Raw genomic sequence first — 25,701 nt, forward strand, 5'->3', positions numbered from 1 at the left:
AACAAAAACATCCACAGTCTCTTATGGGGCTTACGTTATAGTGGAGGAGATGTAATAAATACACAAAGGACTACTTGGTTATAATTGTGAGAAGGATACACTGAAAGAAAAATACAGATCATTAAGAGAGAACCTGTGACAAGTGGGCCTAAATTAGTATTTGAACAACTGAGTAAAAGGTCAGTGTAAAGCTGGGACAGGAGGGAACAAAGAGTAGAGTGGAAGGAAATGAGGAGAGGGAGAAACAGGGTCCAGAGCATAACCTGAAAGCCACGTAAGAACTTCAGACTCATTCCACATAACAATGAGAAGACGTTAAAGGCAGAGTTTTTTGGGGGGTGGATGGTGATAACAGAACTGGATATTTGTTTTTAAAGAGAACACTTTGTTCTGTGTTGAGTAATCTAGGGGAGAAAGGCAAAGTTGATGTGGATGACAGATTGAGAGTTAACACAGCACACCAGATTATTGTTATGGAAGCCTAGATGAAGGTCATGGTGGCGAACAAGATAGATGTAGATGATTTGAGGGTTAATAGGTGGTAGAGCTGATATAACCTAGTGATGGATTGAAATAGAGGCTAGAAGAGAGGAAGCCCTAAGGGATGATTCCCAGGTTTCTAGTTTGAGGTATTCATTGTATGAATGGATTGAAAAAAAGAAGGTAAACACTGGAAAATGAAGACATTAAAGAGGGAAAAATCAGAGTCGTGTCCAGTTTTGTGTATTTGTGAGATTTTCAAGTAAATGCATCAAAAAGAAAATGGTTCTTCAAGATAAGAGTCTAAAGAGAAGCCTGTGATAGGATTTTGGATACCATCAATTTGTTGATGGCATTTAATTGCATGAGAATTATATTGCTGTTAGGAATTTAAACTAGTGTCTCTGTGGAGATTGATTGAGGATGTCTTTTTGAAATTTGGGAAATTTACTCTGCGTACAAGTTCATATGTGCAAAATGATAATGGTCAAGGATAATGACAAGAGTTTGGAAACAACCTAAATGCCTGCCATAAGGGGCTAATTAAACTCATTTAATTGATAATTCATGGTAAAATACAATACAGCCATTATTAAGAATACAAAAGCTCTACATATACTTATAGGTAATGAAATCCAAGATGTATTATTTAGAGAGAGAAAAACTACCAGTGAGACTACCATTTGTGTCTTTTTTTTTTTTTTTTTTTTTTTTTTTTTTTTTTAAGGTGGGAGCTGAGGAGAGCTACCCATAAAATAGGTACACTATCTCTGCAAGGTTAAGTAAGCTATTGATAATGCCGGTTGCTTTCTTGGGAGTTAGCTTGAGTAGCTGGGACAAGGGTAGCGAGTTGGTATAGTTACCACCACATAACCTTTTAAATTTGGAGCTATGTCCATGAATTACCTTTTCAAAAGTAAATGAGACAATTTTGAAATCTGTGGGAATGAATGAGATTGTCTAGGGAGAATCAAGAGGAGAGGAGCCCAAGACTGAGCTCTGATTACCTCTCAACCATTAGAGACTAGGTAGGGTTGCAAGATCCAGCAGAGAATGTATCTTGTACTGTACTTGAGTGTCAAAGATACATGTTTATTTGAATTCTCAGTAGAAAGAGATGACTGGGAAATGTGGAGAGAGGTGGACCTAACAAAGGCAGCAGCTTCATTGAGATGATGGTGCCATAATCATACTGGAATGGGCTGAAGAATAAAGAACTGAGGAATTGGAACTGCTACTACACAGTTGAAGACATTTGATAGTAAGGGAGAACAGAAAAGGGCGCAGGTGGTGGAGGAATCCACGAGGTTGAGGGTTATGTTTTTGTTTTGGTATTAGAGATACTGGAGTGCATTTGTATGCTGGAGGCAATAATTTAGTGATGATATAGGAAGAAGAAGGAGGGCAGCCAGTATGAAAGTAAAATCACAATCCAGAACAAAGAGGAGTAGTGAAATGCTTACTAACTTTTAGTAAGAAACAAGACAAGCATGACTGTTCATTTTTGCAAGGCTCCTTAATGGCTGACTTACACTTGAGTTCTGCTTCTTCATTCTTCTTGGGTTAGCACCATGTTCTCTGTCCTTTAGAAAACTTGGCTGTAACTTAATGAGTGTATGTTAGTATTATTAGAGAAATCACTTGACCTCAAGTACCCTCTGCCTAGACTATATTTTGAGAACTTCTGCTCAAATCTATAACATATTAGGAAGCCATTGTAGACTAACTTTCCGTATTTAAATTATGGGCTATACTAAGAAGACACAATGATTTGAATCCTTGATAAGAATTATGTTTTTGATGTGATTCTTTGCTTTCAGCATTAGGAACTCAGTAAGAGAAGGAAGTTTGGAGTTTACTGCCTTCAAGTTAATCTGTTTAGCTCAAGCTCGACAGTGTATAGAATATTCCTCTGAGTAATTTAACTTTAGATAAACTTAGTCCACATTCTTACCTTTGCTTTTAGTCAATACTGTACCAGACTTTGTTTTGAAGCTGTTTAGGAAAAGTCTCACAATTACCTTGTGACTTCTTTTCATTTACTGAGTGATAAATATAGTTTCTACTGTGTGCTTATATAAATCTTAGAGATAAAAGTATAGTAGTTCCACCTTATTCTTGGGGGAGATATTCCAAGACCCCCAGTGGACACCTGGAACCAGGAGTAGTCCCGATTCCAGTTTATTCTGTTTCTTCCCCTATATACATGCATTTGATAAAGGTTAATTTATAAATTAGACACAGAGAAAGATTAAGAACAGTATTCTATTGCTGAGTATGAAATTTGAATGTGATTATAAATGAAAAATGATTGGTTCAGTCCCCAGAATAAAATAGGCATTAAATAAATTTAAATCCCACTCCCCACTCTGGCTAGACTTTAAAATTTAGAACCTTTGGAATTGGCTCTATGGTGTAGCACCTGCAGTGCCAGCATCCTATATGGGTACCAGTTAGAGTCCTAGCTGCTCCACTTTGGATTCAGCTCCCTGCTATGGCCTTGGAAAGCAGTGGAAGATGGCCCAAGTGCTTGGACTCCTGCACCTTCGTGGGAGACCCAGAAGAAGCTCCTGGCTCCTGGCTTTAGATTGGCCCAGCTCTGGCCGTTGGCAGCCATTTGGGTAGTGAACCAGTGCATGGAAGACTTCTTTCTCTCTGTACTCTGCCTCTCAAATAAAGAAATAAATCTTAAAAAAAAAAAAAAAGAAAGAAAGAAAGAAAAATAAGTGATTTTATATGTGTGTGTTTAGTATAATTTCATTTAATTTTTGCAGTTTTGTGAGATTAAGTAACATTCAAAGGGTTTTTCTTTTAAGTCCTTAACTTTTTTTCTTTTTTCTTCCCAGACAGTTCAGTTTGTTCAGGGAATTTTCGTTGAAAAATATGACCCAACGATAGAAGATTCCTACAGAAAGGTAAAAGTGAAACTTGTATACACGTTTACAGTACAGTAGTTTCCTATTACTTAAAACTTGATCCATGGAGCCGCTTTTTAAAAACGTTTTGAGAAATGATACAGATATTCTATATCCATTTTAAGTTGCACCTAGACAAAATATTAAGGAATGCTAGTTAAATAGCTCCATGTTCTATTACTTATTAGTAATTTGTTCTTTAGTGTCAGCATTTTCTAGTTGCATATAAACAGTACATATTTTTTTTCTGGATATTGATTTATTTACCATTACCAAGATGTCAGATAGATTAAAACACCCCTAAAGATAGACTACATAAGAAAAAAATGTGAAGGCTTTTCAGATTTGCTAAGTGTGCTGTCTAGTTCATCCAGGTGGTTTATGTATGCTTTTGTTTGCCTCTCAGCCATTTCATAAAAGTTAATCTGAAGAAAATTAACCACAATGTGAAAAATTCTTGTACATAAAATGTAAATTTGGTTTGTTTAGATATCAAGCAGTTCTGCATTTATTTGTAAATTCATTTACCATCTTTTCTCTGACTATAAAGCATGGTTCTTTTTTTAAATTTATTTTGGAAGGAATACAAATTTCATAAGTACAACTTTAGGAATATAGTTATTCTTCCTGCTATACCCACCCTCCCACCCACACTCACACCCCTCTTCCTCCTCCCTCTCTCCTTACCAGTCCCATTCTCCATTAAGATTCATTTTCAATTAACTTTAGTACATAAATTTTTGATAATTAGTTGTTAACAAAATTCAAGATCACTTTTATTCTTGAAGTTATCCAGTCAGTGAGTGAAAGTTTTGTCAGGGCCAGCGCCGCAGCTCACTAGGCTAATCCTCCATTTGCAACGCCAGCATCCCAGGTTCTAGTCCCAGTTGGGGTGCCAGATTCTATCCCGGTTGCTCCTCTTCTAGGCCAGCTCTCTGCTGTGGCCCAGGAGGGCAGTGGAGGATGGCCCAAGTGCTTGGGCCCTGCACCCTCATGGGAGACCAGGAGGAAGCACCTGGCTCCTGGCTCCCAGCTTTGGATCGGTGCAGCGCGCCGGCCACAGGTCGCCAACCGTAGCTGCCATTTGGGGGGTGAACCAATGGAAAAGGAAGATCTTTCTCTGTCTCTCTCTCTCTCTCTCTCACTAACTCTGCCTGTCCAAAAAAAAAAAAAAATTTTTGTCTAAATGCACAGAATATATACAATATCAAAAGAAAACCTCAGTGTAAGCTGGGGGCTTCTCTTGATAATGATGTGTAGATGTGGGTGCCTCAATGGTGACAAATGTGCTGCTCAGCGCAGGTTGTTAACAGTGGGGGAACTATGTGTGTGTCCAGGTAGTTCATACACAAGAAATCTCTACTTTCCCCTCAATATTGCTGTGACCCAAAATCTGCTGTCAAAAAATGGTCTCTTGGGGCTGGTGCTATGGCGTAGCGGGTAAAGCGACCACCTGAGGTGCTCACATCCCATATGGGCTCCATTTGAGTCCTGGCTGCTCCACTTCTGATCCAGCTCTCTGCTATGGCCTGGGAAAGCAGTAAAAGGTGTCCCAAGTCCTTGGGCCCCTGTACCCACCTGGGAGACCTGGAAGAAGCGCCTGGCCCCTGGCTTCAGATCAGCCCAGCTCTGGCCGTTGCAGCCATTTGGGTAGTGAACCAACAAATGGAAGACCTCTCTCTCTCTGCTTCTGCCTCTCTGTAACTCTGCCTTTCAAATAAATAAATCTTAAAAAAAAAAAAAAAAAAGCCTCGGGCTGGCGCCGTGGCACACTAGGTTAATCCTCCACCTGTGGCGCCGGCATCCTATATGGACACCAGGTTCTAATCCCAGTTGCTCCTCTTCCAGTCCAGCTCTCTGCTGTGGCCCGGGAGGGTGGTGGAAGATGGCCCAGGTGCCTGCACCTGTGTGGGAGACCAGGAGGAGACACCTGGCTCCTGGCTTCAGATTGGTGTAGCTCTAGCCGTGGCAGCCATTTGAGGGGTGAACCAACAGAAGGAAGACCTTTCTCTCTGTCTCTGTCTCTCACTGTCTAACTATCTGTCAAATAAATAAAATTAAAATAAAATAAGTCTCTGAAAGAAAAAAACATAGATAATTGATTTTGACAAAAAATAATATTGTAATGTGGTCTAGAATTGTGGAAAATCTTAATTTTATTTCTAAGCATGGGTGGTGGAAAAAAACAGTGTTAATGAAAGACTAATAGCCAAGAATATATGATAAGTAAGTAAATAGATTAAACCTACATTTCAACAAATAGGAAAGGATTGCTTTGTTAGGTGTTTTTAGAGTGTATTTTTATTAGTGCTATATCTTTTGTTAAGTTCATCAAGCAGTGCTGACTAAGCAGTTTTACTGTCTTCAAATTGGAAACAGAATTGTGCTGTAGTTTCATTGAGAAAGTACTGAACTGATTCGTTAGTCATTGAATGTGTCCAGTTACAGATTTTGCAGGTCACCAAAAAACACTTGCACCATACACCAGTGGCACTCCTCACCAATCCTCTGGTACAGAGGCAGAGTTTAAAATAGCCTGTAGATTAATACATTTATTTTTAGAAGACAGGGTTGTTTTTCTGGAATTTTCCCCAATAGTAAGTTGCTGGTTAAATTTCTACCTACAAAGCAAGATCTGTACCTAAAATACTAAAGGACTAACTTTTCTTAATCCCTTCTTTATTAAAAGTTTTTCACACGATCGAAAGTTGATCTTTTTAGGCCAACCTTCTTTTTTATAAGATGTGGAAAGTGCAATACTGTGTATAAAATTTCACCTTTACACAGGGTTTTTCTAAAGAGCTGCCTTTTTCTTAGTCTTAAAGAATGTTTAGATTGTGTTGATTAGTTTATACTTTTCTGTTCCCTTTTAAAGTCAGAGTTTCATATGAATTAGATTTTGTGCATGCTTTAGTAAAATTTTAACTTGAATGTGGTGAGTTGGCAAATCTTTTTTACTTCAAAATCGTCTTGTGTGGAGCCTGGCATTGTGACTTAGTGACTTAGTGAGTTAAGCCGTCACCTGCGATGCCAGTATCCCATATGGGCACTGGTTTGAGTCTCCGTTGCTCTACTTCTAATCCAGCTCCCTTGCTCATGCCCCTGGAAAGCAGTGGAAGATGGCCTATATGATTGGGCCCCTGCACACGTGTGGGAGAGCTGGAAGAAACTCCTGACTTACACCTGACCCAGCCCTGGCTGTTGTGACCATTTGGGGAATGAACCAGCAGATGGAAGATATCTCTCTCTGTCTCTCTGTCTCTCTCTCTCTCTCTCTCTCTCTCTCTCTCTTCTTGCGGCCGGTGCTGTGGCACAGCCCTGGCCTGAAGCACCGGCATCCCATATGGGTGCCATTTCTAGTCCCAGCTGCTCTTCTTCCAATTCAGCTCTCTGCTATGGCCCTGGGAAAGCAGTAGAGGATGGCCCAAGTCCTTGGGCCCCTGCACCCACATGGGAAACCCTGAAGAAGCTCCTGGCTCCTGGCTTCAGATCGGCACAGCTCTGGCCGTTGCAGCCATCTGGGGAGTGGACCAGCAGATGGAAGACCTCTCTTGTCTCTACCTCTCTCTGTAACTCTGTCTTTCAAATAAATAAAATAAATCTTAAAAAGAAAAAAAAAAAAGCTTCTTGCTTCTTGTGTGCCTTTTAAGCCATTTAATAAGTTTTAAATTTTGTATTCTGTGAAGAAGTTATAAATATACATATATGTATACTTTTTTCCTGTTAGAACTGTATCTGTTTCTTGCTGTTTTTCTTAAATTCCAAAGAATGATCATTTACTTTTTAATAACAACAAATGAGAATTATTACAGTGGTGGGAAAGTAGCTACACTCAACAGTAACTATCCTGGCTTCTATAATATTAATAGAATGTTGGTGAGCCCCCTGTTCTTTATTATAGTACCATGTTTATCCCAGCCTATACAGCAGAGTGCTGAAGAAATGCTTTGTCATTGTTAGATACTGTGAGTGAAGAGGTGGGAGCAGAAAGAATGAGTTTCTGATGTTCCATTTTCATGTTGTCTTTTTTTCTACCCACAGCAAGTTGAAGTAGACTGCCAACAGTGTATGCTCGAAATCCTGGACACGGCAGGGACAGTAAGGACGTTCTGTCTTTCTTTGATAGCTGTTAATTTGTGAACGGGTTTTGTCAGAATTGCTGAATAATTCCCAGTAAAAATAATCATTCTGATTACAAACAAATTTTGTGAATGTAGGTCATCTTAAATTCTGTGTGTATGAAATTCGCTGTGATGTATTCAATGCCACATATTGAGTTCACCTGTAGAATCTGTGTTGGTTTCTTCTCTTCCTATTGGAGTAAAGAGTGTGATAATCAATGCTTTAGAATTTAAGTTATTTTACATCTAGAATGTTAGTTAAGATAGGCATTTCTGTGAATTTAAGTCATCTCTGTCTCCCTCCCTTGGCCCCCACCACCTGTAGTCCCCTGGTTTCTCAGAGAGGCCTGTCTCCCTGCAGCTTCTCAGATGCTCTGCCTGTTTCCCCTCAGGCGTTTTCGCTTGCTGTTCCCAGTGCCTGGGACGCTCTTCTCTGCACGCCACAGAGCTCTCTCCTTCGCCTCCTTCAGATCCTCCTCAGCTATTACCTGTGAGGCCTTCTCTGATCATCGTCTTCTAAACTATGACCTAATGTTCCCTCTTGCCAAAGAGACTCGTCTCCTCCTCCCATGCTTTATTTGTCCATGTAGTATTTGTACAGCCACCCTGCATACTTTTATACTTTGTTTTTGTTGCTATTCAGAGATTTTTACCTCTCTCGTTCACCATCCTTTCTCTAGTGCTACAGCAGTGTCTGGCACATACAGGGGCCTCTGGATATTTATTGAATGGATGAATCTCGTAGAATGTCCTTAGGGTGAGGCCAGCACTTTGGCAGAGAAGGTTAAGCCTCTGCCTGCAGTGCCGGCATCCTAACAATTGGGTGCTGGTTCAAGTCCCTGCTGCTCCACTTCCCATCCAGCTCCCTGCTAATGTACCTGGGAAAGCATCAGAGGATGGCCCAAGTATCTGGGCCCCCATACCCACTTAGGGGACCCAGAAGAAGCTCCTGGCTCTTGACTTCAGCCTGGCCTATCCCCAGCCCTTACAGCCATTTGGGGAATGAACCAGTGGATGGAAGATACCTCTGTGTCTCCCTCCTTCTTTCTTTGTATCGCTGCCTTTCAAATAAATAAATATTTAATAATAATAAAAAAAAAAGAATGTCCTTAAGGAAGAGGTGGACATTCTCAGTAGGGGGTAACACCAACCATGTTGGTACTGTAAGGTCTTTTTTAAAATTGGATTTTCAGAACTCAAGTTGCCTATATGTATTTATTCTTTTGATAAAATAAAATGAATAACAAAATATTCTATCAAGAGTACATAGGAATATTGATGCTAGTATTTGTAACAATTCTATTTGTGTTTTATATATTTTGTCATTTATTACATATTTAAGTATTTAGATGATGGCACAATTTATTACTGTAATGATGCTATTCTGGAACATAGTTTATAAATGAAAATTCCAGGAAACCCCCAGTTTTAATACCTTTCTCAGAAAAATGCACTGCCAATAGCGTAGAAAACTCAGCATAGTTCTTTGGCACACCTAAGACTAGGGATAACGAGTGGTAGCGTAGCAGACTTCCTGAAATCCACAGTGACTACATCAGCCAGGGCGGAACAACTGGAACTATTTCAGATGTTGTATACAAAATAGAGGTAATGATGATGGGAAGCCAGGAAGCCAAGGCAGCAAACCCTTCAGAAAATTGTGGATCCAAAGATGTGACGGTGTAAAACATAGAATTACAAAGACCCAAAATATACTTGTATATATGTTTTAAATATTTTATCATATTTGCTTTCTTAATGCTGTATATAAAGTACCTAGTTTATATAATTCTGTTTTATACTAATATTTATAATTATATAGTAGTGATAATCACCAAATAAGAAGAAATAGACTTAAAACAGAACTCTAATTTGATGTGACTGTAGCTCAGGAACTAAATGTTAACAGTAGTGAATCTGACGAAGGACATGGATAGTCCTTGAAGTGTTCTCATTTTCTCCAAGTTTTAAAATTGAGAATACATGAACACATTCTCATCAGAAGAATCGGTTTGCCAATAAGTGATCGAGATTGTCTGTGCCTGATGATTAAGTCACAGTTGAGGACTGAGTTTATGCTTCTGATTGTTTTCACTTGGGCAGTGGTTATGTCATGAGTTTCCAAGCAAAATTAAGATATGTGTATAAAAAGAGAATTAGGTACAGTTCTTCTAAGTCACAGAAAAGCAGATTAAGATGGAAATTCCTTTTAATCCTATAGTTTTGTTATCACTGTTTCTGTTCACCTTGGTAGGGAACAGGAACATTGACCTCAATTACTAGAAACTATGTATTCCATCTTGTGTTTCTGTCATAATAGCATGTGATTTAAAAGGGAAAAATAACTAGCTTGCTTCTGATTATTCTGTTATATTCAGGAGCTTTAGACTTTTATAATTATGCATGTTTTCTTATAGGAACAATTTACAGCAATGAGGGATTTGTATATGAAGAATGGCCAAGGGTTTGCACTGGTATATTCAATCACAGCTCAGTCCACGTTTAATGACTTACAGGACCTGAGGGAACAGATTTTACGGGTTAAAGACACAGAGGATGTAAGTATCTTTTTCTCTAAGAAACATAGCGCTATTTTTCTTCAGCGAAATAAAAATTTTTCTGTTTATTCTACCAGTAGGGGATTTGGAAGCTATCTTCCACATGCCAAAAGATCCCTGAAGCAAACAAAATTCATAAAGCTTCCAGAATTAACTTGCAAATTATATGCTGAGGTGTTTGTAAAATGAGGAGATATATGATCAAGTGCTCATTATGCCATGTAGGTAAAACATGCAATAAAGAAAGAAAACTCAAAAAGTATTTCACAGGGCACAGCAGGTTAAACCTGCAATGCTGGCATCCCTTATGAGTGCTGGTTTGAGTCCCGGCTGCTCCACTTCCCATCCAGTTCCCTGCTACTGTGCCTGGGAAAACAGCAAAAGATGGCCCAAGTGCTTGGGATTTTGCCACCAACATAGGGAGACCTGGATAGAATTCCAGGCTCCTGACTTCAGCCTGGCCCAACCCCAACCGTTGTAGTCCTATCTGGAGAGTGAACCCGCAGATGGAGGATCTCTCTGTCTCTCCCTCTCTCTAACTCTACCTTTCAAATAAATAAGCAAATCTTAATAAAAGTACTTTGAGTAAGAAATGAGACTTCACTCTGCAGCCCTCCGTGTAGAGGAGCCACCTTGATGTATTCTGGTAATGCACTGTGAGTTCTAACAAACCAGTGATGTCATTCAGTTGTGTGCTTTTGTCACATCATCTATGTGACTTCAACAAAATATAAACTTGCTGACTGCGGAAAAAAAAAAGTAGGACTTGAGCTTTGGAAGCTGGTAGTTACGTCAGAAACAGTGGTCAAAGAACACTGAACAGAGCCATAATGGTATATTCTTTCTATTTCTATTCTATTGATAGAGTTTTTGCTTACATGCAGGTTTTTCCCCTTGGAATTATGTTAAAGCATTTAATTAGCTGGATTTTTTAAAATTTAATTTTGCTTTGGAAATGTTGTCTAAATTAAAAATAACATTTTTGCCAGGATGAAATATATAATTCATGTTTACCTCAGTTTTGAACAGCAAAGAATTTTTTTTCGGTCGTACAAATTAGGATACACAGTTTCAGCTGTTTTTGTGTCTTCTCTCCAATTATTAATGGGAGCATATACATATACTCATGACCTTGACTTTAGTAATATTGTAGGTGGAAGGGCTTTACACCATTGACTCATAACCAACTGTGACCTAATGAGTAGTTTTCTTCCTTTCCATGACTAAGAAAGTTGTTTTCATAGGCAATTATTTGCAAGTCACTGAGCCCTAGTTATGTTAATCCCTCTATCCTGTATGATAAACTAAAAAAGATGGATTTGAAAATGTCTGATGGGTTTAGTCTAATTTGTGACAATTGCCCATTCCACCAGTCTCTCCTAAATTCTTTCCTTTGTATAGTGTATATTTGTCCTTACAAACAAATGACTTTGTTTTCTTGACGCCCTTTTACTAAGAAAGTTAGTAAATTTTGTTGGCTGTCTATTTTACTGGAAATAGGAAGTCATAACTACATGTGGCTGAGCATCTGTGATACGGAGAAAAAAGGGAACACATAACTACTTTCTGGCTTTATTTTTATTGTTCATCTTTTTTAACTCCTCAATTATAGACAGGTTTTCAAATCTAGACGTTAAATGTAGATAGATATAGGACCTATTTCTATGTTGGTCTTGGCATTACTTGAGCGTTTGTTTTGTCTGTGAGATGAAGCACTTAAATCAGGTCCAATGAGCAGATTCTCTGTATTGCAAGAAGTTTCTTTCCTCTCAGAGTTTTCTACTTGGTATTCATCTATCACAAATAGTCGACATGAGAATCTGGGGATTATATTCCTAAAATAATTAAGCATATGACTGTGATAGGATCTCTTCCATGTTTTTTGGTATTTACCCTTTCCCCCCCAGCATACATAAATATAATTACTACAATACTATATGTATATATATATATATATATATATATATATATATATAGTGAACCTAATAATCCTAATAAATTTCAGTTAGTGGCAGATAATTGGTTATTTGTAAGAGAGCAAGTAATAAGTATTTCGTTGCTCATTTTATGTTTCTTCTTTCCCGTAGGTTCCAATGATTTTGGTTGGCAATAAATGTGACCTGGAAGATGAGCGAGTAGTTGGCAAGGAACAGGGCCAGAATTTAGCAAGACAATGGTGTAACTGTGCCTTTTTAGAATCTTCTGCAAAGTCAAAGATCAATGTTAATGAGGTAACCTACAGCTGCTGGGCAGCACAAATAAATGCCTTTTTATTTTCCTTGGCTTTAATTAACACCTAAAAATTTTTTAAGAAAACCTTTTGTTCTTCTAAGCAATTGTGTTTCTGTCACTTTATACAAAACACTAATTATTTCTAGAAACCTTATTCTTTAACTTGCATAGTATCATTTTGATGGCTATAATGAGGACACTTCAATTTTTTTTGTCAAGAAAGTTAAAGAATTTGTATAAAATCCTGATAAGCCTCTGAATGATTTGCCAGAAAGTGGTGTTTCAGAACTGTCATATCACCCTGTGTTGTAGTAATTATCTGTCTAGATGCATGTAAATGGGTTCTAAAGTCAAGTAAGGAAGGCCGGCGCCGTGGCTTAACAGGCTAATCCTCTGCCTTGCGGTGCCGGCACACCGGGTTCTAGTCCCGGTTGGGGCGCTGGATTCTGTCCTGGTTGCCCCTCTTCCAGGCCAGCTCTCTGCTATGGCCCGGGAAGGCAGTGGAGGATGGCCCAAGTCCTTAGGCCCTGCACCCGCATGGGAGACCAGGAGAAGCGCCTGGCTCCTGGCTTCGGATCAGCACGATGCGCCGGCTGCAGCGGCCATTGGAGGGTGTGAACCAACGGCAAAGGAAGACCTTTTTCTCTGTCTCTCTCTCACTATCCACTCTGCCTGTCCAAAAAATAAAAAAAAAAATTTTAAAAAATAAAGTCAAGTAAGGAAACACAGCAATCAAAGTAGTTTATTATAAGAAGTTTTTGTTGCACAAAATGATGTTGCTACCTTTGGAATCACAAGATTTGGTGTTCTGAATCTTGCCGTGCCTTTGGTGCGTGATGGAAAGAAAAGGAATTTGTGAGAGTGTGGACATGTAACTGGGATCCACTCAGACCATTAGAGCTGATACAGCAGCTGCATCAACTGTGTGTGTGTGTGTGTGTGTGTCCGTGTCCGTGCGTCTGCGTGTATCCGTCCACCCCTGAGTTAAACACTCCACTCTCTTGACAGCTAGCTCTAGACAGGAATGCTGTGCAAGTAAGCTACACGTCTGGGTGTAAACGGCCTGTTTTCTAGGGTCCTAAAATTTAGTGCAGTTCCTAACTGCCCCCATCAATCAAGGATCATTTTCCTTTTGTTAACTTTACTGTGCACCTTGTTTAAAAACAAAGCGGAGTGGGCTTTCTCTTTCCTTTCTCTTGCGTGTGTGCTTGTCATTCGTGGATCATCAGAACGGGCCAGAGTTCATGTTATTTAGGGCACCGGTGAGAGAAGAGCAGATTCGGCTATCAGAGTTCTGTGATTCTCTTGCTGTCCTCTCTGATCTGTGATTTTGTAGATCCCTTTTCCTTGATTGATAATTGTAGACTATTATCTGACTTTTAAAATGGCCAAGTTACCTTAAGTGCCTGGTAGAAAACACTTAAACATGCTAGATACAAATCATGTGTTTTACAAAACCATTTTTAAAACTACATAAAAATAAGAAATCAACAGATTTAACTTCTTCAGGAAATACTTACTGAGTACATACTATGTGTATGGTACTGTATGAGACACCCAGGTAACAGGTGATATTCATCCTGACAGATACACTCCTGCCCTTAGGAGGTTTACATCCTAATAGAGAGAACAGGACCTGCCACTGCCACGCAGGTGAAAGGAAATGCGGAATATGCTTCCAGCTCCATTTTCTCTTTTGTAGGATTACAGTTTGCTACAGCTTATTTTGAAAGATGTGGTTAATAATAAAGTTTTAAATTTTTAATTTTTTTTCTTTTTTAAAAAAATTTTAACTTTATGAAAGAATGCATTGAGATTGGTAGAATGTGCTTGGGTTTTGGAGCAGTGGTGTGAGGACACTCTACAGGATGATTGGCTGCAGGAATCAGTTCCTTACTAGTTTGATGCAGGCTCTGCACCTGGGATCTCTCCCTTGGTAGGCAGAACACCATGGAGAGGAACGTCTCCTCACCTTGTAGCATCGCGTGTTTGTAGAAGCCTGCATGCTACTAACCCTCCTCTGAATTGCAACTGCCAGTACAGCACAGCTGTTTTTTCATAGCAGTCTTGTTAAAGTTGACCTTTGACATGACGAGTGTTTATGAAAATAGATGGAAAAATAATAAAACAAAATGAAGTATATTAGCCATCCTAAGAATCTTTACTGTTTTAGAAAACACACCAGCTTCAAGATAGAAATTCTTGAGTATAATAATTTGATTTTTTAAATGTTTTTCTCTTTATAGCCTGATAATCCAGCTATTGGATACCTTTGATAATTAAGAGTGCCTTAGCTTAAGCATTGTAAATGTTTATGTGATTTCTAAATGCCTGAAGCTAGAGGGATTATACCTTCCCAATATTCCACTCCTGGCCTCAGATTGGAAAATAGGCAGGACATACTGCTTTGCCAGAGAGCCCTCTAATTCTCTGAGATGTGTGTTTTAACCATACCACTTTAGTAAATTCTAAAAGGTAGTTATAACAGAATCACATCAATCTTGATCAAGAATTAATTGTTCTGTGCTATAGGAATAGTAATTGGAATCAAGACATCCCAATTTAGGAATGGGGTAGGGATTGAGAAACTCTATTCTGTATTCCCTTCAGATTTTTCTATAGTTCAGAGAGATGAGGACGAACGTAGGCTGGGGACTTTCAGCATTTCTAACCAGATATTATAGTTCCAACTTGCCCTCATCACTGAACCATCTACTGCTGTGAGGTAGGCAATGTTTCCCAAAGAAATCATTTAGAATAATACTACAAAAATTAGTTACCTCTCTATTATAGTAAATACCAGAAACTGGAAACTGAGTAGTATAAAGAAACCAAAATAGAAACTATATGTGCTTTTTATTTACTGTTTTAGTTTGTCTTTTTATTATTTTTCATATTATAGTTTATACATTGAGCCTAGGGAACCAATGAGATTCCATTCATGGCCTCTACACAATAAATTCATGCAGGCATTAGAGTTGAAAAACAAACTACCATTTTGCTTGTATATTTTTTGTTTTCAAACTTTTCTTAGAAATAAGATAATTAGGAGTTAAATGGTACTTTTAAGTTTTACTCAAAAGACTTAAGCATAATTAAAAGTTTGTTTACCCTTCATCCAGGTTCACCAGTTAAAATTTTGCCACATTTCTAGAAATCACACACATTTACTCCTAAATAATTTAAAAAGTATATCCTCAGATCAAAGGCTTCTCTTATATAACTACAAAACAATTATTGAATGAGGGAAATTGACATTGACCCGATCTGTGTTTGGTATACAAGTATATTCAGAGTTTGCCAGTTGTCCCTATGCCCCTTAGAGCCAGTACATTTCCAAAATCCACTTCTGCAAAAGCACTGTTTATTCTAGATGAGGAGTAATAAAGGGTGTCTGTGATATTTGGTTTTATTCCAAGTCACTGGTAAATGAGTGTTTGCATTTCATAGCAAAAAGCCAAGTTCAACTGATACATTTTATGTCTCAACACTTTGGCATACCCAGTGCTATGAAACTATATAAACATCTCAGAATTAAATAATCTGCTTTTGTGAAATAAGTAGCATTATATTTTTATCTGATACTTTACACTTTTCATCCAAATGATTTATTAGCAGATAACCTTTGTTACTTCAAGGAGCAGTAGACTTTTGCTATTTTTAGCTTTAACCAAATGAAATTAATATCACTAAAATAGGGCAAGCAGAAAAGCAAGGGCCTGGTCTACATGTGACACGTCAGAAGGGGTACACTGTCGTTTTTGTCCTGTTCCAACTAACAATGTATAACCTCAGACAAGGTGAGGAGACTTCTGTAACACCGCCAGCCTTTGTTCCTCAGATGTGACAGTACCCTGAAAGACAAAGGCCAGGGAACTGCTCAGACTGAAGGAGACTAAGGTGACAGGAAATGAATTCAGTGTGTGGTCCTGGTTGGATCCTCTCCCTATGAGGGAAATTACTGTAAAAGATATTTCTGGGACAGTTGACAAAAGTGGGATTTTCACTGTCAGGCAATGCAAAATAATGTATTAATGCCTAAATGTCTTGAATCTAATTAATTTAATATGATTATGTAAGAGCACATCCTCGTTTTTAGGAAATACTTAGTCAACTACTCTCAAATGGTCCAGAAAATAAGGGTTTGTGTGTGTGTGTGTGTGTGTGAGAGAGAGAGAGAGAAAGTAAAAGTGGCAAAATGGGCCAGCGCCGCGGCTCACTAGGCTAATCCTCCGCCTGCGGCACCGGCACACCGGGTTCTAGTCCCGGTTGGGGTGCCGGATTCTGTCCCGGTTGCCCCTCTTCCAGGCCAGCTCTCTGCTGTGGCCCGGGAGTGCAGTGGAGGATGGCCCAAGTCCTTGGGCCCTGCACCTGAATGGGAGACCAGGAGGAAGCACCTGGCTCCTGGCTTCAGATTGGCACAGCGCACCAGCCGTAGCGGCCATTTGGGGAGGTGAACCAACAGAAAAGGAAGACCTTTCTCTATGTCTCTCTCTCTCACTGTCTAACTCTGCCTATCACAAAAAAAAAAAAAAAAAAAAAAAAAAAAAAAGTTAATACCATCAGACGTAAATATATTTTTTTTTAAAAAGTAGCAAAATGTTACTTATTGGTGAATGTAAAGAAAGTATACAGAAGTACAGAAGTTCTTGATTCCATTGTTGCAACTTTTCTGTAAGTTTAAAGTTTTCAGTACCTTGTTTTTACAATCAGTTCTTTCTCTTAATTTAATGTTGAGTAAGAGCAAATGCATTTCCTTCATCATGAAGAGGTGAATCCTGATTGATTTGGCTGGGACTTCTAAAAAACCTGATTTTAAAACAGAGTAGCAAAATATAGATCAGAATAATACTTAACAGAACCGAAGTTGTTCTTTGGAGCACAATCTGAAATGTTGGTTGACTAAAACTGATTTTTCATTTTTCTTTAACTTAGATATTTTATGACCTGGTCAGACAGATAAATAGGAAAACACCAGTGGAAAAGAAGAAGCCTAAAAAGAAATCATGTCTGCTGCTCTAGACCCGGAGTCAGCAGCAGCTCTGAGCCAGGTAAGATGCTAAAAGCAGAGCCAGATGCCTTTCTTATCTTCATAGTTTGGATTTGTCCCAGTTTTAACCCCTTCCCATTTTACCTATTAGAGTATTTCTGGACTTTTGTAACTTGTACTTGGGATACCTACTTGTAGATATGCTCATCTCTTGAATAATTTGCCTTGTCCTCAGGAGATTCTAAAGAGTGTATGGAGCAAGGACCATGTCTGTTTTACTTACATTGTGTCCCCAGTGCCTGCTACAGAATGGGTGCTCAAAATATGGCTTGAGTGAATAGATGCCTACCTAGATAATTCCCAAATACATGCTGAATTGAAGCAAAACAGTGATTCCTTTTGCAACAAGAAGGCATAAGTGCACATTTGGTGAATCATATCAAAGTGAATACACCCATATATATCAATAGTAGTTATTTCTCCCCAAATGAACCTCATCCTGATTTCTAACACCATGGGTTAGTTTTGCCTATGAACTTTATATGTACTATGTTGTTTTATGTCTGGCTTCTTTCACTCAAAAATACATTTTTAAGAATTATACTGAGCCGGCACCGCGGCTCACTTGGCTAATCCTCCGCCTGTGGCACCGGCATCCCGGGTTCTAGTCCCTGTTGGGGTGCTGGATTCTGTCCCGGTTGCCCCTCTTCCAGGCCAGCTCTCTGCTGTGGTTCAGGAGGACAGTGGAGGATGGCCCAAGTGCTTGGGCCCTGCACCCGCATGGGAGACCTGGAGGAAGCACCTGGCTCCTGGCTTCAGATCGGCGCAGCCAGCCGTGGCAGCCATTTGGGGAGTAAACCAATGGAAGGAAGACTTTTTTCTCTGTCTCTCTCTCACTTTCTAACTCTGCCTGTCAAAAAAAAAAAAAAATTATACTGGCCATACTCGCGTATGTATGTGCACATGTGCATACATTTCTGATGGCTGTATATCTAGGAAGGGAATGATTGGGTAATATGCTAAACATAGGAACAGCTGCTAAAAAGTTTCTCAAAGTGATCAGACCAGTTCATAAGTTCCACATCCTCCCCAAAATTGGTGGTGTATATCCTTTTTTTTTTTTTTTAAATTTTTGACAGGCAGAGTTAGACAATGAGAGAAAGAGAGAGAGAGAGAGAGAGAGTTACAGACGGAGACAGAGAGAAAGGTCTTCCTTCCGTTAGTTCAGGGAAGATTAGCCAAGTGAGCCGTGGTGCCGGCCAATGGTGTATATCTTTTTAATGAACAATATGTGCTGTCATCACGTTCTAGTTTACCTGGTAGTCATTTTCTCTCAGGTGTGTAGATTGACTTCTTTCGAGAAACCATTTCATCTGTAGGCTTCCGAGAGGTAGTTGACTTTAAGTACCGTTTAAGTTTTCATTAATTGTGCTGACTCATTGGAAAGAAATTAGTGGCAGCATTTAAGGTGCTTATCAAGTGAAATCTGGCCCTCTGGGACATCTGTTTTAATTATGTATTTACATTCCCTAAACAGTTTCTAAGTCAACAATTTTGTAAATAACTAAGAAAGAATATTTTCATGAAGTGAATTTGTGATGTAATTTGATGCTAATTATGTGAATATTACTAAACTTGGTTGGAGAGTTGGTTACATTAGCTCTCCTAAGCTCTGGTAAGACTTAGTGGATTACCTCTGCCCAGAGCGCCATGGTGGGCTTGCCGAGGCATGTGAGCGAACGTCTTCGTTGGGTAATTGTGGGTGAGAGCGGAGAGAAAATGGGCAGAAAGGAGGAAAGGCCATGGGCGTTGCCTCTAAAGGCTTCTGGCCAGGGCTTGCTAACTTCAGCTTTTAGCGAAGCCTTGATTCAGGAACTTTAATCATTAGTTCCATGAAAGTGATTATTAAGATGGCTGGTGCGTGTGTGTGTGTGTTTAGGTAAGAGTGCAAAGGTAGAGAAAATGAGGGCTCCAGTTCCATTTCTTAAATATATTATTTCATGCTCTTACAGTTGACTGCTTATGATACTGTTACCTTAGCCACTCCTAGTTTAATTTCCCAATCTCAGAAAATGTCCTTTTAGCTTATGTTAAAAGGAAAAGGTGCCACCTCCTGGTCTATTGTGATTTTTAGCTTTATTCATACACACCCAGCAATGTGATGGCATATTGTGAGCTTTACCTTAGAGGAGAGATATCTTAGCCTAGATCTAGTGCTACAACTTTCATCCTGGTTGCGTGAATTCTTGGACTCTGGTTTGTAATCCATCTTGTAATGAACTTACTGAATAAGTCATTCAGATCTCAGTGGATGTTTGATAATCCCAAGTAATACGTAACTTAGCCGTTGGAATATTTGGCAGTGCATTTTATTGTGGGTGTAAACTTGAAGTGCCATGTAATTTCTGTACTTCTAAAAGTACTGAGATATGGGCTGGCACCACAGCTCACTAAGCTAATCCTCCGCCTGCGGCGCCGGCACACCGGGTTCTAGTCCCTGTTGAGGCGCTGGATTCTGTCCTGGTTGCTCCTCTTCCAGTCCAGCTCTCTCCTATGGCCCGGGAAGGCAGTGGAGGATGGCCCAAGTGCTTGGGCCCTGCACCCCATGGGAGACCAGGAGAAACACCTGGCTCCTGGCTTCGGATCAGCGAGATGCGCTGGCCATTCTCCTCCTGTGAACTCAACTTTCTATATTTGATTTCGTTTTCAGCATTTTTAAGGGGAATTTAAAATAGCCCTGTTACTACTGTAAGTGTTTAGTACAATTTAGTTCTCTAGTAAAGATCATCCAAAACCATTGTTTCTTTCTGTGTTACTAGATATCTGCTTGTTTACTACCGTCTTCTGACATCAGGAGATTAACCGTAACATGTTTCTTTGTGTCTGTTCAATGTTCTAGATTACAGGAATGAAGAACTGTTGCCTAATTGGGAAGTGCCAGCATTCCAGACTTCAAAAAATAAATCTGAAGAGGCTTCTCCTGTTTTATATATTATGTGAAGAATTTAGATCCTATATTGGTTTGCACAAGTTCCCTGGAGAAAAAAATTGCTCTGTGTATATCTCTTGGAAAATAAGACAATAGTATTTCTCCTTTGCAATAGCAGTTATAACAGATGTGAAAATAAATATACTTGACTCTAATATGATTATACAAACGAGCATGGATGCATTTCAAATGTTAGATATTGCTACTATAATCAGATGATTTCATATTGCCCTTTTTATCATGATTCCCCTATCAAGCACTAAAAAGTTGAACCATTATACTTTATATCTGTAATGATATAGATTATGGAATTCCCCCTCAAACTCACTGCAGCAGATAACTTTTTTGAGTCATTGACTTCATTTTATATTTAAAAATTATGAAATATCATCTGTCATTATATTCTAATTAAAATTGTTTGTGCATAATGCTTTGGAAAAAATGGGTCTTTTATAGGAAAAAAACTGGGATAACTGATTTCTATGGCTTTCAAAGCTAAAATATATAATATACTAAACCAACTCTAATATTGCTTCTTGTGTTTTACTGTCAGATTAAATTACAGCTTTTATGGATGATTAAATTTTAGTACATTTTCATTTGGTTTGTGTGTTTTTGTTGTTTATAGATTTAGAGCTTTTATCTGATAACGACCACATTGTTTTAAATGCGACAGTGGCTCCTTTCTGCCTGGTGTCTGCAGAACACCTGACTTTAAGCGATGCTAACTGGTGATTTCTCTAGGAACAAGCCTCGCACTCTCTGTTCTAGATATATTTATTCCTACTATACAGTACATCAGACTACACAGAATAGTTTTGTATATCTTCTCCTGATCTTAAAGACTGTATCCTATTGAATAAAAATCCCACTGTGTATTATTTTTATATGTAAAAAGATAAGTTTAATACTGTATCAAGGTTTAACTTTTACTATTTCAAACCTTCCACAGCTTGTAATCTCATCAAGGGAATCCTTTTGCTGTTGTTAATTTGTTGGGTATGAGTCCTCCAATGAGGTGTTATGTGAAAATTTTCAAACTCGCTTTATAATAGGTGGAAGAATTTGAGAGGAGTGAAAGATAAAACACATAAAAGGGATGTGTCAAGTTCCTTTTGCTTTGACTGTGTGTGTAGTATAGTAGTAGTGATATGGGAAGAGATTGCTAAATTAAAATTTTAGCTGACTCTATAGTGGTGCTTTTCTTTTTCTTCCCAGTTATTTCCATACTTACAAAAGAGAAGTAGGTCATGGACCCAAGTTGATGTTACTTGTGCGTGCTCCATGAAGCCAGGTAGAGCAAACAGCTTGTTAGCCAGCTGAGTGTGGAGAAGGAAAGCGAACAAGCCTGGGAAACCCTGTGCCTTGCCCCCCCCCCCCCCCCCCCCCCCCCGTGTTCAGGAGGAGACCAGTCCTGGGAAATCTAAACCATTGCTCAGGGATTCAGATACTGTCTCGTTGCAACCGGGTGTGAAGAAGTGTTCATGCCTTGCTGAGATTTTCCAGGAACAGGTTCAGCCTATCAGTTACTGAATCGCAATTTAAAATTCAAGCTCTCAAATGTAAGCTCTGACCAACCTGAGAAATGTTACAATGTTTTTAAAAAGTGAAATTGTATTCTTTTGAGTTTCTAATAAACTTAATTACCTAACACTTCCCTTCTACTGATCCGGTTATGCAATATGTGTGGGATTGAGGGGCCAAAAACATAACTGCACTGAATAAACTTAAGGGGTAAGTGGAGCGCCAGGGCCAGTCTGTCCAGCTCAGGGTGGCATGCTGTATTTTAAGGTCGTCCTCTGAAGGCTTTCAGCTTTAAAACAGCTCTCAAACATTTCTTCAGGCTCAGAATCACAGACATCCCCCCAACCAATAAAGCTATCGGGATATTACCTTGCTCTTCAGACTGAGTGACTGCTTGCCAGATTCTGTAGAAGTCAATCAGGAAGACTACAATTTCAGTGCACTTAACTAGTAGCATAAACTCCGTGTCCTCCCTTAGAACGTAGTGGAGAAAGTGAAAGTCGTTGGATTCCCTAGCCACTTTGGTATGGTTCACTTGAGTTAAAGGTGGGACTTTCAAGAAGAAAATGCCTTTGGGCACACAGTGGCATGCAGAGAGGCAGGACCTTGGGTCACCATCTCAAGGAAGTCTGTGGCTGCTGGGCAAGATGGAAAGGGGTCCTGCAGAGTGATTGGGCGTGGCTCTGTGTTGGCCCTGTGGGAACTGCTGGGGGGAAGGGTGTCTGAAAGGAAATGTCAACGGATCTCCATTTGATGAATACCCAGGAACTGAAACCATAGCAGGACCTGTGTCTGTCTATTTAAAGTATAATGGCTTCAGTTGTGTGAATAACATAATTAAAGGAAAGCTTTAAATTGATAGTTGATAGTGTGAGTGTTGGCTTTTTTCCAAGTAAAACACGAAGACTTGAAAGGCTTGTTAGTGCCCCGAAGCAATGTAGTTTATGAAATCAGTCAAGGCATAGTCTAACTATAATCTTGCCCTCCAGCAGGGGGAGCTTCAGGATCAGCTAATACTTCTGCAGCCACTACCTGTTCAGACCATACTCTGTAAGCACTGCATTCCTCACAAAGAGGTGCGGGGGCGCTCTCCCCCCGGGTTCACAGTCTGTTGGGGCAGTGAAGGCAGTCACACACAGCAGTGTGAACAATAACACTGGCCTGGACTGTGGCCATTCGGGTAGTTCTCTTTATCACCTTTTACTACTCGGTGAAGCAATCTACTGCTTTAAAGTCATAATGTACTTGGGAAAGTTAATCCTTAGAGAAAATATTGATCTTTATTTCATTACCAACTTTTTTATTTTTTTGACAGGCAGAGTGGACAGTGAGAGAGAGACAGAGAGAAAGGTCTTCCTTTACCGATGGTTCACCCTCCAATGGCCACTGGGGCCGGCGCACCGCGCTGATCTGAAGGCAGGAGCCAGGTGCTTCTCCTGGTCTCCCATGCTGGTACAGGGCCCAAGCACTCGGGCCATCCTCCACTGCACTCCCGGGCCACAGCAGAGAGCTGGCCTGGAAGAGGGGCAACCGGGACAGAATCCGGCGCCCCGACCCGGGCTAGAACCCGGTGTGCCGGCACCACAAGGCACAGGATTAGCCTGTTGAGCCGTGGTGCCAGCCATTACCAACTTTTAGAATTAAAAGAAGTTAGTTTGGGGGTCATTTTTATCCACATACGAATAGTAATAAAACATTTTTATTACTATTTTTATTTTATTATTTATTTATTTATTTATTATTACATTTTTTGGACCTAGCCAGTTTTAAATATTTACCTTCTTAACCTTGTAGGTACACAGGTATTTATCAATTCATGCCCCTGAATTTTGCTTTAGGACTAAAAGAAATAAGGAATACGATGGTGTTTTCCTTTGTAAGCAATCATAGTAGAAAGTTAGGAAACATAAAATGTGCTCTCATATATAATACATGTTGAAACCAAAGCATCAAGAAGTTGTCAGGTATTTGGAGAGGGAAATGATTTGTAGGGTAACCTTTTATTTGGATCTTGTACTTTTTAAGGAGCTAAATATGTGTTAAAATAGCCCTCTTGAATCTGCTCCAAACTTAAAAGGGCGGAGTTGTGTGGGTGCTTGTCCCGGATCTGGAAAGAGCTGCCTCACAGAGGGGGAATGAATGTGAGCTTTGAGGCAGTCTCACCGCCCAGCTTTGAGCGTTTATATTCCCCCAAAATGTAGAAATTGTAAGGAACTCTGGAAGATGCAGTGTAGAGGTTACACAACTTTTTCCCGGGTTTGTTGAATGTGCAGTCCACTTCTTGCCTGTCTTGCTTAAGTTATTCTTGTTGTGAACGTCCAGAGGCTCTGAATTGGGTTCCCAGTTCTGGTTACAGGGAAAGCATCACGGATTCTGTTTTGTAGACATCCATGAGTTTTTGTTTGTTTGTTTGTTTGTTTTTTTGACAGGCAGAGTGGACAGTGAGAGAGAGAGACAGAGAGAAAGGTCTTCCTTTGCCATTGGTTCACCCTCCAATGGCTGCCATAGCCAGTGCGCTTTGGCCGGTGCACTGCGCTGATCCGAAGCCAGGAGCCAGGTGTTTCTCCTGGTCTCCCATGCAGGTGCAGGGCCCAAGCACTTGGGCCATCCTCCACTGCCTTCCCGGGCCACAGCAGAGAGCTGGCCTGGAAGAGGGGCAACCGGACAGAATCCGGCGCCCCGACCGGGACTAGAACCCAGTGTGCCAGCGCCACAAGGAGCAGGATTAGCCTATTGAGCCGCGGCACCGGCTGACATCCATGAGCTTTAAAATGAAGGTGGCAGAGGGCAGAATACAAGTTCTAAGAAATGGCCCCTGTGGTTCTGAGCCCAAGGTGTGATATACATTCCCCAATAATTGCTTCTCTTACAAAGAACGAGATTGGTTGTTCCTCTTGAGGAAAAACCTTAATAAACCTTCCTATTTTAAACAGTGGTGAGACTCTTTCTTAGAGCTGTTGTTTTCAATGAAGTTTGCTTATCCTTAATTGTATTCAAGTTTGTGTTAAACATAAGACATGCAAAGCGGAGTAGGACGTGATCCTTATGGACCTGGGCGTCTGCCGTATTCCAGGTGCTGATGTGCATGCTGGAAATACATCTAAACAGTTCAGACCCCAGTGCTCTCCCCGTGGAGCTGTTGTCTCTAGGACAAGGTAAAGGATGCGGGGGTGAGGTGGTGGTGCTCAGTGCTGTGAAGAACAGTCAAGGGGTTTAAAGGTGCAGGAGTGCGGGGCAGAGAGGGTGGGGGTGGTGGGGAAGGCTTCTGTCTGCCTGGGGTTGAGGTTTGAGTGTGGGAAGAATGCGGCCCGTCCTACTGCGTGGGGGAAAGAGCAATCATCGCAATGGAAAGAGCTGTGCAGATAAGGCGGATGTGGGGGTTGGAAAACCAGCAAGGAGGCCAGACTGGCTGGAGCAGAGTGAACAACAGAAAGAATAGCAGAAGACAGCAGACGTAATGGGGTTAGGTAGTAGGGAGTTTCCTGCAGCGTTTCCTGGGAGTGGAGTCTAGGGAAAGGGTTTCCAGCAAGGGTCTCGCTGAGCTGACTCCCCCCGAGTGTGCCATCAGAAATACTCTGTCGACTTCAGAGCAGCCTAGATGGGGCAAACGTGGAAGCAGAGAGACCAGTGAATCAAGTGAGAAGTGATGGGCCACGGGGGTAGGGGAGAGTGGCTGCGTTCTAGTAGTTTGAATGTGGAGCCTGCGGGATTTGCTGGCACATACAGCGTTAGAGAGGGGTCAAGAATGACTCAAATTGTTTGCCAATAATCAGAACAAGGAAAGATCAGGACAGGAGGGTTGTACATCAGGTCAGTTTTGAACACACTAATGGTGAGTATTATAGGCAGCTGGATACAAATGAAATTCAGAGGAAGCAGTCTTGACAAACTG

At 40.2% G+C, this 25,701-nt stretch overlaps 1 protein-coding gene across 1 annotated transcript in view; it reads left to right on the top strand.

Annotated features, from left to right (window-relative positions):
* The window catches only part of RAP1A (RAP1A, member of RAS oncogene family), an 86,895-nt gene extending 66,011 nt beyond the window's left edge, over positions 1-20,884 (top strand). Inside the window, exons 3-8 of the mRNA XM_062191965.1 lie at positions 3,327-3,395; positions 7,437-7,493; positions 9,934-10,074; positions 12,162-12,305; positions 17,242-17,357; positions 20,196-20,884. Of these exons, the coding sequence (XP_062047949.1) occupies positions 3,327-3,395; positions 7,437-7,493; positions 9,934-10,074; positions 12,162-12,305; positions 17,242-17,328 (498 nt within the window). The 3' untranslated portion in view covers positions 17,329-17,357; positions 20,196-20,884. The remainder of the gene's footprint in view (positions 1-3,326; positions 3,396-7,436; positions 7,494-9,933; positions 10,075-12,161; positions 12,306-17,241; positions 17,358-20,195) is intronic.
* The last annotated feature ends 4,817 nt before the right edge of the window (positions 20,885-25,701 follow it).

The sequence above is a fragment of the Lepus europaeus genome, chromosome 5 (assembly GCF_033115175.1).
Source record: "Lepus europaeus isolate LE1 chromosome 5, mLepTim1.pri, whole genome shotgun sequence".
Taxonomy (NCBI): domain Eukaryota; kingdom Metazoa; phylum Chordata; class Mammalia; order Lagomorpha; family Leporidae; genus Lepus; species Lepus europaeus.